Raw genomic sequence first — 13,886 nt, forward strand, 5'->3', positions numbered from 1 at the left:
TCACCATCAAAAGAAAAAAGGGAAGCACAATGACCAGAATATGGATGTAAACACTTATCTGTCATAAAGGAAGCTTTCATTCATTTACTGAGCACCTTCTAGGACCCAGGCACTTTCAGATTCAATTATCTTGTTTGAAGTTTTTGCCCAACTCCAGAATATAAGCTTTGGAGTTCCAACAGCCAGGTCTGAATCCCAGCTTCATTGTTTACTGCCTGGATGATCTTAGACAAGTTACTTCCTGGTGCTTAACTTTCTTATTTATAGAAGGAAAATAATAAATTATGAGGACTGAGCAAGAATATAAAGTGCTTGCTCCGAGCTATGTACTTAATGTGTGTGTCTTTTATATGTTTATTATACCTTAATAAATTTTAAAAAAATACAAAAAAGCCAAGAGAAAATCAATGTATTTCTTAAATACTGCCACTCTTGGCCAAAGTCATTTTTGTGCCTAGAGAAGCTGAGAGAAAACAAGACTGCTTGTACCTGGACAACTTCAGTGCCTTCAATTATTTTCCTATAGTACGATACAGATGAAGAACTAGTACTTCCTGCAACAATATAGGACCTCTCGGGGTAAGCCAAGTCCCAAAACCTAGGGAAGAGGAAACGAATGTTGATCATCTCTGAAGAAGGGGAGGAACTAATGATCATTAACTTACATTCATCAATGCATAACTTCTTTTAAGAAAAATCTCTTTTCCAAATGCAAAAGAGCATAAAATTAGGGACAAATGAAGAATCAACAGCTATTCCTGCTACATGCAGAGGATTTTAAACATTACAACACTGATAACATCCTCTCATTAACCATAGTATCCATCCACTTATTATCCTTATTACCTTTCTCCTTTTTAAGTGTTACATAGTAACTATTCTTTATTAGATATTGTACCTTATTTTCATGTCTGAGCCAGCTGTTAGAAGGATGGGATTTCCATCTGCAGGACTACAGTAGATACCATGGACACTGTGAGGAGAAGGCTTTAAAAATAAGAATCAAATTAAAGATACCAGCATATTCCATAAGTGGTACCATTTCTAAAAACAAGTCAACTGGTGGTAGCTTTCCAGACACCTGATTAACTGACGAAATGAGAGACCATTTATGGATACCTCCTACACGTCTTTCTTAGGACCTTAAAATGCATTTGCCTTGTATCATTCTGAATGAAGAGGCAAGATCTCTTCAGCCTCTTAAAATGTTCTATTTGGGAGGGCTCCAACTAAAGGAGATAAAAACATCTTTCCTACCTTTTGCCCCAATGAAGCACTGGGGATGGCTACATGACAAAAGTGCAGGGAAGAGGGTCACGTTCCAATTAACCCAGATTTTTACTGGAGCTCCACAGAAACACCACAAACCTTATGGAGCTAGCAACCAAAATGCCCAGATACTAGTAAGCCTAAGGAACTGGAAAGCATCTATACGGCAATGGCCACCTAATATTAATTTAAAATATAACCCAAAAGCCCAACAGATGCCAGGTTTGGTAAAATGGTTCAAAGTGCTCAGGATGTGGGAAATTAGATTGGCCTTTATAATAAAAACCAGAAGCAAACCTGTAACTCAGAGAGTGGTGGTGCACTGCTAGCCCAGAGAGTGAATCTTCTGTCGCCAGTCTCCATGTCCCACATGGATACTTCATTGTTGCCCTGCACAGCTAAGGGAAACACAGGCCAGAACCATTACTCAGACCAGAACTTTACTCTCAGAGCTTCCACATCTTGGTAGATAATCCAAGTCAGTCTGGACCTATTTCCATTTCTCCAATCCTGCAAAAAAAAAAAATGCTCACTCTGCTTTTAAATAATGCTGTGGCCCTGTCACCAGACTGTAGGGCAAAAGAAAGATGTTTTTAATCAACTACCAGTAAATACTTACTGGTGTATAGCAATGGAGAAAACTGTGGGATAGAAAGGTGAATCATAAACAGATTCTATGCTAAAGAAACCTACAGCCTAGAAATAGAGAAATATATAAAGATAAGACAATGAGAGCAAAAAGAACTTCAGAGCTCCACCTGAACTCAAGGAAAAGATCCCATCCAGTGGGTAAGAATCAAGGTCACATTGTGGAGATGTTTTCACTGGGACTGAAAGAACATGTACAGCTGGGCAGATACAGGTAAGTTATTTTAGGCAGAAAGAATGTTTTGTGTTCTTTGCTCATTCCAATTTCTGGGTGTCTGAGAAAATGAGTAATTGGTGTGAGTAAAGCATATCTGTGATAGGGAGGAGCAGCAGAGGAAGGCAGGGGAAGATTATGGCAAAAGGAAACTATAGGCTTGAGAGAGAAAGACATTATCCCCTATTTTTCAGCAGGGGGAGTGACAATACTTCATTCTTTCATGAACCAATGTTTACTATGAGTTCATCACTGTCCTAGATGCTGAGGAAAATAAGGCAAACAATGCAAAAAAAATTCCGTTTCATAGAACTTACATTCTGATGGGGACAACAAACCAAAAAAATGCAAAGTCCCTGAATTAGGAATGTGCTTAGTTCAAGGAGAAAGCCCATGGGGCAAACTGCGCATGGGGCAGAGGCAGGAAGAAGCACAGGAGGACTGGTCGGTCTCAATCCGCTGGCCACTCCAAGGCTGATCCCCGGGGGCCACGTCAATAGGCTGCTGTGCCCTCTGACTTCTACATGGGTTTGGCCTGTGGTAAATTAAAAGCCACCCCCCCCCCAATAGGTCCTAATCTCTGGTGATTGTGAATGTTACCTCATATGATATAGTGACTTTGCAGATATGATTAAGGGCCTCAAGATGGAATTTTCCTGGATCATCCAGGTGAGCCCTAAATGCAATCACTGTGTCCTTGTAAGAGGGAGGCATTTGACAGTAGAAGACAATAGGCAATAAAACAAGATGCTATGGTGGTGGCTTTGAAGAGAAGGAAAAGAGGCCAGAGCCAAGGAAAGCAGATGCAGGAAAAGGCAAGAGGATGGATTCTCCCCTAGGCCCTGCTGCCACCTTGAATTTGGCTCCACAAAACTCATTTCAAACTCCTGGCCTCCAGAACTGTTAAAGAATAGAATGTGTGTTGTTTTAAGCTACCAACTTTGTGGCTTTATTACACCTAAAAATAAAATGGTCACAGTTTCCTAATGGTCATAGGAAACTAAAACAGGCGTATGGAAGCCACAGTAGGAGACCAAAGGGATAGATAAAAATGTCTCATCTCAGGCTGCCTGTGTCCCTCATGTCAAAATCACTGCTCCTCTCAAGGTGGCCCTCTCTATTCAACTTCTTTGCAAACTCCAGTTAACCATTCCCTCCCCTCCTGCCCTCTGGTATCAGTCCTATTTCATTGGCTTTCATGATGCCTCTACATTCACACTTCCATCAATAGTTCCTTTGAAAATAAATCCTCCTCAAATGATCCTACTTCAGTTTGCCATCAGTTTCCTGTTGGAACCTTGACAAAGTCAGAGGTAGCAGGGGCAGATTCCCACTAAGCCTCTGGGCGATGGTGAGGAGTTTGGCTGTAACCTGGAATGGGAAGATACTGAGCAGCAGAAAGAACATTAGAATTAAAGCAGAGAGTTACAAGGATACTGCATTAATAGGGACAAGAGTTTATGGTGGTTTGGATAAGGGAGACAGTGATGGAAATAGTAAAAAGTGATCAGATTCTGAATATATTTTAGGAGAGATAATACAGGATTCGCTGATGGACTACAAGGAAGATGAGAGAAGAATCAAGAACAACACCAGACTTCCTCCTGAGCATCTACCATAAAAGAGCTGTCATTTACTGGGACAATACTGTGGGAAGAATGGTTCTGTCTTGAAGTAGGAAACCAAGTATTCAGTTTGGACATGTCAAATTAAAGGTGCCTATTAGACATCTTAGGGGAGGATTTTAAATAGCTATAAAACTGAATTAATGTGGTATTTAAAGCATGGGACTAGACAAAATCATACAGCAAAGCCAGTGCAGAAGAAGAAGGGTTCAGGACCTAATACTGAGGACTGAGACAGTTGAGCAGGCCACAATTTAAAAGACAAGAGAGGGGAAATCAGTAGCAAATCACTGAATAGGAGAACCAAAAATGATGTCCTTGAAGTCAAGTAAGGAAAGTAGTTCAGAAAGAGGAAACTATCAACTGACCAAATTATGAGTCAAATGAGAAGCAAGCCATCAAATCTGGCAATGCGGAGACTTTGACAGCAGCAGCATATGAGCTGGTCTATGTATAAGAGAAGGGACCAGAGAGCCTAGATACAAGATGACCAATGAGAGGACAGAAGAATAACAAGAGCTACTATTTATCAAGCACTAACTACATGTATGCCAGACTATGTGTTTTACATGTTTTATCTCAAATTCTTACAACTCTGCTAGGAAAGTATTTTTAACCACATTTTACAGATGAGGAAAGTAAATTTCAAAGACCTGCCAAGAATCTGTACAAAAATATCCATATGAGGAAAGGGACAGGAGGGAAAGCTTGCAAAAAACAAACACAACAATAAGAAATGGCAACTAACAAGGATAAGTTGAGGTTTCTAACTTAGATTTTTAAGATGGTGGCAGCTTTAACAAAAATATGGAAGAAAAAATAAATGGAAGGTAATGGTGGCGATTAATGAGAACATTTTTAAAGATAAATATGAAATGACAGTGAGCGGTGGTGAGAACTTCCATCATCAAAACACAATCAAGCATTTGGTTTACATGTAAAAAAAAACTTTAAGAATATGAGTCTTGACAGCAGGGTATTATGAATTTTCTTAAAAAAAAATCTCCCAATACCTGAAAGCCAGCCCTCTATTTTACCTGCAATCACCCAGGACTGATAATGAGGGTGCATTGAGAGGCGTCTGATTCGAGCCCTGGAAGGATGACAGTGACTGGAAATTGGCAACTGGAACCTCATGTCCCAACAAGCCATAGTACCGCTGCTTGTACCTTAAAGGAAAAAAAAGTAAAAAAAACTACCATATACTGATTAAAGTACATAAAGCTGCATTTATACAAATAATAATTAGCTTTGTATAAATGTATTTTATTCATTCTTTGTTCTCATGAAGCTGTCTCCCTGCTGTCACACAGCACTTCTGCTTGTTAAGATAAAAAGTGCTCATCACAATGCTACTACATAATTGTCTAATTAGACAATACATGTAAATTAAAAATGAATAATTCATTAGTTAACACTGGTATTAACTGCCAAAGGCACTCATAAAAAACAAAAGGTCTAGAGAAGATACAAACTGAATTTGATAGGTCAAGATGTTCAGAATGCCTTATTTTTTTTTAATTTATTTAAATTCAATTTGCCTACATATAACATCCAGTGCTCGTCCCATCAAGTGCCCTCCGTAGTGCCTGTCACCCACTTACCCCATCGCCCACCCACCTCCCCTTCTGCAACCCTTTGTGTCCCAGAGTTAGGAGTCCCTCATGGTTTGTCTCCTTAATTTTTCCCCAGTTTCCCTCCTTTCCCTTATAATCCCTTTCACTATTTCTTATACAGAATGCCTTAAATCACCAAAGATGTTTCAAACATTCTGGAAACAAGTATGGGTATCTAATCATAGCAAAAACTGGAGTGAATGCCTGCATATCTGCCTATGACAAACACCACAGAGAAGCACCCCCAACCCCCAAAGAATAATGCCAACCCTGACACTGAATAGCTGGTCCTGACAGAGGCACAGAGTGTATTCTTTGATTGTTCTCCAATTCCAATAGAGATACTGGGAGCAAAAGGCCAATAGGGTCCCTCTCTTTCCCCATCCCACTCCAGGACAATGGCTCAAACAACCATACATAATTTGGCTGCCCTCCTCAAAGCTGATCAGGGTACCTGAGAGCCATCACTGCCATCTACTAATTTGCTTAGAGTTTATATCTACTCTTGGAGGCACGGCATCACATCTTCCTATTCCTGTGCAGTTTATTCACACACAAGACAAACACAATGCATTCCATTAAAGAGCAGATACTTAACAATGTCATAAATGTAAGTTAGGGAATCTAGAAACCAAAATTCAAGCACAACAGATTATAATTCTTCAGAAAGTATACCAAGTGGGAAAAAATGAGATGTGATACATTCTCAAAGGGCAGGTTCAAAGCCCTGTGGAGGCAAAATGTGAAACAAACGAAGGAAAGAGGCCAGCAAGATTACACGGTACACCTTCAGCCTTTGAGGAAGGGAGGCAAGGAGGAATAGTAAGGCAAGAAACTGCTGTTTAGCTCTTTCCCAGTACCAGACCCTGTGATAGATGCTTTTACCTCATTAAATCCTGAAAGCAGCCCTTGAAAGGATTAGCCCCATTTGAAGATGAGGATACTAAGACAGAGGAGTTATGCAGCTTGCCTGGGGTTATTGGAATTTGAAACCAAGTCTGCCCAAATTCAAATGCTCTCATCTATAAGCCAGACCTGCTGCTTCCCTGGCAGGATAACAGAATGCCAGCAAATCTGATCACTATAATGATTATAAAGAGGTTCAATTAAGAACAAAGAGAAAGAGAAAGCTTTTATGCATTGGGATACTGATACCACTCTTTCAAATTGGTTTTTTAATAAAATAAATTGCAAGTGATTATAATAATCATTAAAAAAAAAAAAAGGAGATTGGGGAGGGTGCCTGGGTGGCTCAGTCAGTTAAGCATCTGACTCGTGGTTTCAGCTGTCATGATCTCAGGGTTGTGAAACTGAGCTCCCTGTTGGGCTCCGAGCTGAGCATGGAGCCTGCATGGGATTTGCTCTCTCTCTCCCTCCCCCTACCCCCACCCCACCTCATGCTCACTCTAAAAAAAAAAAAAAAAAAAAAGAGATGGGAAAAAATTACCAATGAAGAAAAAGGAAAAAACTTTCACAAGAAGGCAATTTCAGGTATTAGTGGCATTTACAATCCAGTCAATGACTTGAAAGTCAGCTCACCAATGCAGAGCCAGCACTGATGGATGTCCACAGCAAAAGAAGTGATGAGGCCTGACTTCAGATCGTGCTTTAGTGTCCATGCATTGCTTGAAGACCTGAGGTCCCAACCAACTAGAGAGCCATTCACAGTGGCATAGGCCAGAACAGACTGTGCCCCGGAGTTGAAGTGATGCATATCCACAACACAGCCATCATCCTTCTGATCTAGAATTCTAAAGAAATACACAAAGCAAAAGGCAAAGACTTTTCCAGTCACTGAAAACATAGCACCAGCCTCCATTTAAGATGAATTTATATTCTAACCATAGCTAACGAACAACTCTGACCCATTAAGCCAAAGACACCTGAGGCATTTTTAAAAATAACTCTAGACTTATACAAGAGTGGCAAAAATACTACAGAAAATTCTTGTATATCCTTCACCCAACTTCCCCTTGTGTTAACACCCTACATAACCACAGAAAATTTATCAAAACTAAGAAATTAATCTTAGTACAATACTAGTAAAAATACAGAACATATTCATTTTATTAGTTTTCCACTCATGTCCTTTTACCGTTCTAGGATCCAAAACAAAATACCACATGTCATTGAGTAGTCATGTCTATCTGATGACCCTAGTCTTTGATTGTCTTTCATGATTTTGACATTTTTCAAGATTACTGGTTATTTTATAGAATGTCCCTCCATTTGAGTTTGCCTCGTGTGTTCTCACCAACTGTTTATGCCTTATTAGAAAGGAGACCACGAAATAACATCTTTCTCAGTGCACTTATAAGGAAGCGCCTGATATTAATTAGAACGTATTAGTGGTGCTGCTGACCTTAATCATTTGGCTAAGGTGGTGTCTGCCAGAATTCTCCACTGTAAAATTATTATTTTATTTTTCCATTTATAACTACTCAATCTTTACTTTCGAGACAATGTAAAAATCCTGTTTCTCTTCAAGTTTTGTCAACACATTTTAGGATCCTTTGATAGACCATACCTGTGGTGTTCTAATGGTGACTATTTCCCTCATTCCTTCTATACTTATTAGACTTTTTCTATGAAAAGAATGGTCACTTCTTCCCCATTAATTTATTCATTTACTTATTTATTTATATCACTATGGACTCATGGATATTTATTTTGTTCTCTGAGTTGCAACCCAATACTATTGTGTGTATTGCTCAAGTTGTTCCAACACTGGCCACAAGAAGCTCTCTCAGGTTGGTTCCAATGCCCTTTCAACACACCTTTTTGAACCACTGCCTAAATTTCTGGCATCACAAAATACTCAAGACTCATATTTTTACTACCTAGCTGAGGAAAAAACCAGTTCTCCAAGAAGCCTGGTTCCTTTTATGGAAGACTGGTATTTAAAGATTTATTGATTTTAGAAAGAGAGAGTACTGAAGGGGAGAGAGGGAGAATATCGAGTAGACTCTCCATTGAGCACAGAGACTGACACAGGGCTCAATCCCATGATCCTGAGATCTTGAGCTGAGCTGAAATCAAGTCAGATGCCCATCAACTGAGCCACCCAGGTACCCCAGAAGAATGGTATTTAAAAACCAAGGTCTGTGTGCTAAGTGTTCATTGCTATGAGGCGTATCCCTGCTCTGGTCCCTCTCAATGGCCAGAGCTAGGAAATATGTATACTACACCTGGTACCTGCACTCATATCTCCACTTCTGTGTCTTTTCATGTGTATGGGTGCATATGTATACAAACACACACACGTATACATATATACACATGTATACAAACACACACATATATACACACACACGTATACAAACATATATACACACATATATCATGAGTCCATACTGATAACTATCCAGCACCAGGGTTCATTCTAGCCATCCCTCTCCTCTTCTTTTTTCACTTAAAACAACAGAAATTTGGGACGTCTGGTGGCTCAACGGTTAAGCATCTGCCTCTGGCTCAATGCATGATCTTGGGATCTGGTATTGAATCCGGCATTCAGGCTCCTTGTGGGAGGCCTGCTTCTCCCTTAGCCTGTGACTCTGCCTCTCTCTCTGTCTCTCTCATGAATAAATAAAATCTTTAAAGCAAAACAAAACAAATTTATTCTCTCATGGTTCTGGAAGACTGAAATCCAAAGTCAAAGTGTTGGCAGAGTTGGTTCCTCCTAGAGGCTCTGAGAGAGTCTCTTCCATGCCTCTCTCTTAGCCTCTAGTGATTACAGTAATCCCTGGCATTCCCTGGCTTGCAGCATATCACTCCAACTTCAGCCTCCAACCTCACATGGTATTCTTGCTGTTTGTTCAATGTCCAAATGTCTTTTTGGGGGTTTATTTTTTTGATTTTTTAAAATTTTATTTAAATTCACTTAATTAACATATAATGTATTACTGGTTTATGAAGTAGAGGTCAGTGATTTATCAGTCTTTTTGTTTTTGTTTTTGTTTTTTTTGGTTTTTTAAAGATTTTATGTATTTATCCATTATAGAGAGAGAGAGAGAGAGAGAGGCAGAGACATAGGCAGAGGGAGAAGCAGGCTCCATGCCTGGAGCCCAACGTGGGACTTGATCCTGGGACCCCAGGATCACGCCCTGGGCCGAAGGCAGGTGCAGAACTACTGAGCCACCCGGGGATCCCAATTTATCAGTCTTATATAATACCCAATGCTCATTACATCACATGCCCTCAATGTTATCACCCAGTTACCCCATCCCTCCATCTCCCCTCCCTTTTAGCAGCCCTCACAGTTTGTTCCCTGTGATTAAGAGCCATCCCCTTTTCTTATTTGTAACTTCTTTCTTCAACGGTGAGAAGCCTGGCTCTCATTACCTACATATTTACCTATCATTCAACCTTAGTATACAATTAAAGTAGTTTTGGAATTGATAAACCATATTTCCGTGAAAAACCACCAACTAGACACAGTGCTTCAGTTCAGGTCCTTCTGTCATTAGCCTTGCAGTATCCAATTAAACCTGTTTTCCAAAGGCATTAGGCTGGTTCCCTTATTGCCCACACTCTTCAATGTGACTATATGATTCATCTGTATAATAAGTAAATTGATTTGTCACAGATTACATCTATTTTTCCTCCTATATCTGGGTTGATTTTTTTTTAACCTACATACAGTAAAATTCACTCTTTGGGGCACACTATGCATTATGACAAATGTATAAGCCATGTATCTTCTACCACAGGACAAGTACCCCAAAATAATCTTGTGCAGCCCCTTTGTAATCAACTCCTACCCCATCCCCAACCTGTGACTACCACTGATCTCAATTCCTCCCAATAATTTTGTTTTCCAGAATGTCACATAGTTAGAAACATACAATTAATAGCCTTTTGGGTTTGACTTCTTTCATTAGCAAAAAAGATTTAGGATTCATTGCTTGTAATAAAATAATACTGATTTCTTTTTGTTCCTTTTTATGTACTATTCCATTACATGGGTATGCCATTTTTTTTCAACCTGAGGCATTTTTAAACCACAAAGAATTCATAAACATATTGACTAGTAGTCTCCTTAATCAGTATATATCATGCTTTTGCAGCAACACTATTTTAATTTTATCTCTTAGATCAGGCTTCAGCAAACATTTTCTGTAACGAGCCAGATAGTAAATATTTTAGGCTTTTAGGCTTTGCAAGTCACATATCTCTACTGCATATTCATTTTTTACAATCCTTTAAAAATGCAAAAATCATTCTTAGCTTATGAGCCATACTGTAGGCTATAGTTTGCTGAACTCTGCCAGGTCTTAAACAACTATATTTACGAACATTCTAATACTGACTGTATTTCCCCTAGAGAGATGATGGAAAGTCCAAATGCCAAATAAAATGTAAAAAGGTGCTATAAATTTAGTTAAGAGCCACAACAACAGTCAATCTGATTGAATGAAGCAAACTAAAAAAAAAAAAAAAAAAGACTCATGGCAAGGTTTTTTTTGAGCAACTGCTATCAGTGAAATCTACTAAACGTTCTGGCAAAATCTCTCCCAATCTATGTAGTCAATGTCTGCTCAGGGTAGACAGTAACATTCATAGTAGAAAGTGCTGTCAGCTGTGAGGTACCTATGGGAGGAATGTGCATGCCTCTCTATGTGTCCTGCCAGCACAGTCATCACACAACACACTCTGCCAACAGCTGTTGGTTAAGCTCCATGGAACTCGATAGGTATACTGCTGTACAGTCATCCTCTGTTCAAACTATTTTTTTAAAAACTGGCAGGTATTTTTTTGTTGAAAACAATATATATGTCCTTAACAAAAGCTGCCTAAATCTGTTCAGTGAATGTGTTCAACATAATGCATATTTTTAATTGTAAAGGCAAAACAAAACTATAAATAAAATTATATAAACAATAAAATCCGGGATCCCTGGGTGGCACAGCAGTTTGGCGCCTGCCTTTGGCCCAGGGCGCGATCCTGGAGACCTGGGATCGAATCCCATGTCGGGCTCCCGGTGCGTGGAGCCTGCTTCTCCCTCTGCCTATGTCTCTGCCTCTCTCTCTCTCTCTCTGTGACTATCATAAATAAATAAAAATTAAAAAAAAAAACAATAAAATCCTAGATGATCCAACATACAACCTTTCCTTCGTTAACCACACCAAGAGCCGAGCCTCATAATCCACTTAACTATTAAAATCTGCTCATTCTGCCTTCTTCCTGTGGGATCCACCCCCTCTGCCTGCCATGTCTTATGTCTTTCTCACCCCCTGCTCTGGCTGCCTAACTCACATCTGGTCTCCCATCTTCCAGGTCTTCTCCCCCATCCCCTGCAAGCTGGTTCCCCCTGTCCCTGTAACATGGGCACAGTATTACACTGCAATCAAAATCCTCTGTTAACTGGTCTGTTTCTTCCAATAGACTGTAGTGTCTTAGAGCCTAATGTATCCATCTTATTTGTATTTGGAATCCTCGGTGTGTAGCACATACTGGTCAATTGAAAACCTATTCTGCTTTATCTTTAAATATCTTACCCCTGTGTTTAATCTGTGAGCAACCACAATTTCTAAGAAATGAAGGAAATTCTTAAATAAAATCAGCCAGTATTTTGTTTTACAATGATAAGCAAATCATTTGACAAAAAGCAGCACTCCATGTTCCCAACAACTTCAGACATTTTAATGCCAAGTGACAAAATGCTGACAACGTTTGGAGTTTTCTTTAATGAAGAACATTCGCATTCTCAAAATCAGCCAGCTAGGGTTGTACTTTTCATAGTTGAGACAGAAGACTTAACTGATAATTAGGTTATTGGAACAGATTCCAGACTGGGACAAGCCACAAGTTCAAAGCCACTCTTCTGACCTTTCGACACAAAGAAGATACGCAGACATAGTTTTCTGAAACTAACTGCATGGGACAGATATGAGCTGAAAACACAGTTTTATTTATTTCATGTGCTAAAAGAAGAAGAACAATCCAAGAGGCCCTCAGTTCATCCAAACTACACTGACAAAGTAAGATTAAATTACCCTCATGCACTAAATGCAGTTTAAAAACATGACAGATACCTGCTTTGCAGAGGCTGAATCTTAGGAGACTTGGGAAGCTTAGAAGCTTCAATTGCAAGAAGCTGAACGGCACCATTGTCGGATGCAATGGCTAAGTAGTGGGACCCCTGGCAGAATGTAAGTGTCTTGACACGTCCTCCAATTCGGCTATATGTAAGAGTAGATCTGCACAAAAGAAAACAGAACACATTTCTGCAAGGGCCATACAAGCATTATTATTACTATTATTAAATAAATAACCACATGGCTATTAACCAACAAAATTACTAGTCTGAGGTCTGTTTCATCTCGCTCTCATAACCTAAGAATCATATTCAAAAGCACTAGCATAAAATCACCTTTTCTTCTCATATTTTCAAATGGCCATCCCCACACACTTCTCTGCTATCACACAAAGACTGTCCATCCTCCTTTCCAACTGGAGCTGCCATTCTTGTCTTCATCCATTCTCCTTCCATTCTTGCAATACCTCAAACCCTACTCTTGCACCCTTTAGTAAATCTATAATTCCTAGAATGCAGCCTGACACAGCGGGAAAAGCACTGGCTTTGGAATGCAAGGCCTGAGTTTCAGTACTGACTACCCATATGACCTTGGGCAAGCAAGCCACTTACCCTCCTGTGTATCAGTTTAGTCATCTACAAAACAGGACTGCCCTAACTTCTCTACTTGGAACACAGTGAAGCACAAAAAAAAAAAAAAAAAAAAAAAAAGTAAATGATAAAACACTTGTAAATGCAAAATATTTATTATATTCAGTCTCTCTCACACACATCCTGACGTCTCAAGCTGTCTACTCCCCTTTCTCAAATTCACTGTCAAACTTGAATAGATGATCTACACAGGGTGCCTCCTATTATCACCAATCCCCTCTTTCAGCACCTCCTTCATAAGATGCATACTCATCCTTCTAGAGGACCATGCTTCTGAAAGGTCATAAGCACCTAATCACCAAATTTATTCACTTCCTTCTTTTCTATTTGTTTTACTTTATTATACAAGCCAATACATATTATAAAAAAATATTAAAATACAGAAATGAATATGAAAAAGTAAAAACATTTATAATTCTACCACCCAGAGAGAAACACTATTATCATTTTATTATATATCTTTCCAAAAGGTTTTTCTATGCATACTACAATATATTCATATTTGCTTTTTAAATAAATATGAAATCATATTTTTTTATTAATCATTACTCTCTAGTTCACTTTTTCTTAATTACAGCTTTGTTGGGACACGATACAATATAGTATTCTAATAAGTGTGTAATTCGGTGATTTTTAGTATGTCAACAGAATTCTGCATAGATCACCAGTATCTAATTCTACATTTTCATCATTCCTACAAAGCCCATAAAGAAAGCCCACCTCATATCCATTAGCACTCATTCCTCATTTTCCTCTCCCGCCAGCCCCTGAAAACTAATTTGCTTAAGTTTTCTATGAATTTGCCTATTTGGAGATTTTTTTTTTTA

General features: G+C 39.1%; 1 protein-coding gene across 2 annotated transcripts in view; it reads right to left on the reverse strand.

The window, feature by feature from the left end:
* The window catches only part of PIK3R4 (phosphoinositide-3-kinase regulatory subunit 4), a 71,139-nt gene that overhangs the window by 795 nt on the left and 56,458 nt on the right, over window positions 1-13,886 (reverse strand). For both annotated transcript variants that reach the window (XM_038570822.1, XM_038570821.1), the window contains exons 14-19: window positions 12,407-12,571; window positions 6,912-7,123; window positions 4,794-4,925; window positions 1,567-1,667; window positions 899-987; window positions 490-598 (exon numbers count right to left, since the gene is read on the reverse strand). In XM_038570822.1, the coding sequence (XP_038426750.1) occupies window positions 490-598; window positions 899-987; window positions 1,567-1,667; window positions 4,794-4,925; window positions 6,912-7,123; window positions 12,407-12,571 (808 nt within the window). The remainder of the gene's footprint in view (window positions 1-489; window positions 599-898; window positions 988-1,566; window positions 1,668-4,793; window positions 4,926-6,911; window positions 7,124-12,406; window positions 12,572-13,886) is intronic.

The sequence above is a fragment of the Canis lupus genome, chromosome 23, assembly GCF_011100685.1.
Source record: "Canis lupus familiaris isolate Mischka breed German Shepherd chromosome 23, alternate assembly UU_Cfam_GSD_1.0, whole genome shotgun sequence".
In the NCBI taxonomy this organism is placed as follows: domain Eukaryota; kingdom Metazoa; phylum Chordata; class Mammalia; order Carnivora; family Canidae; genus Canis; species Canis lupus.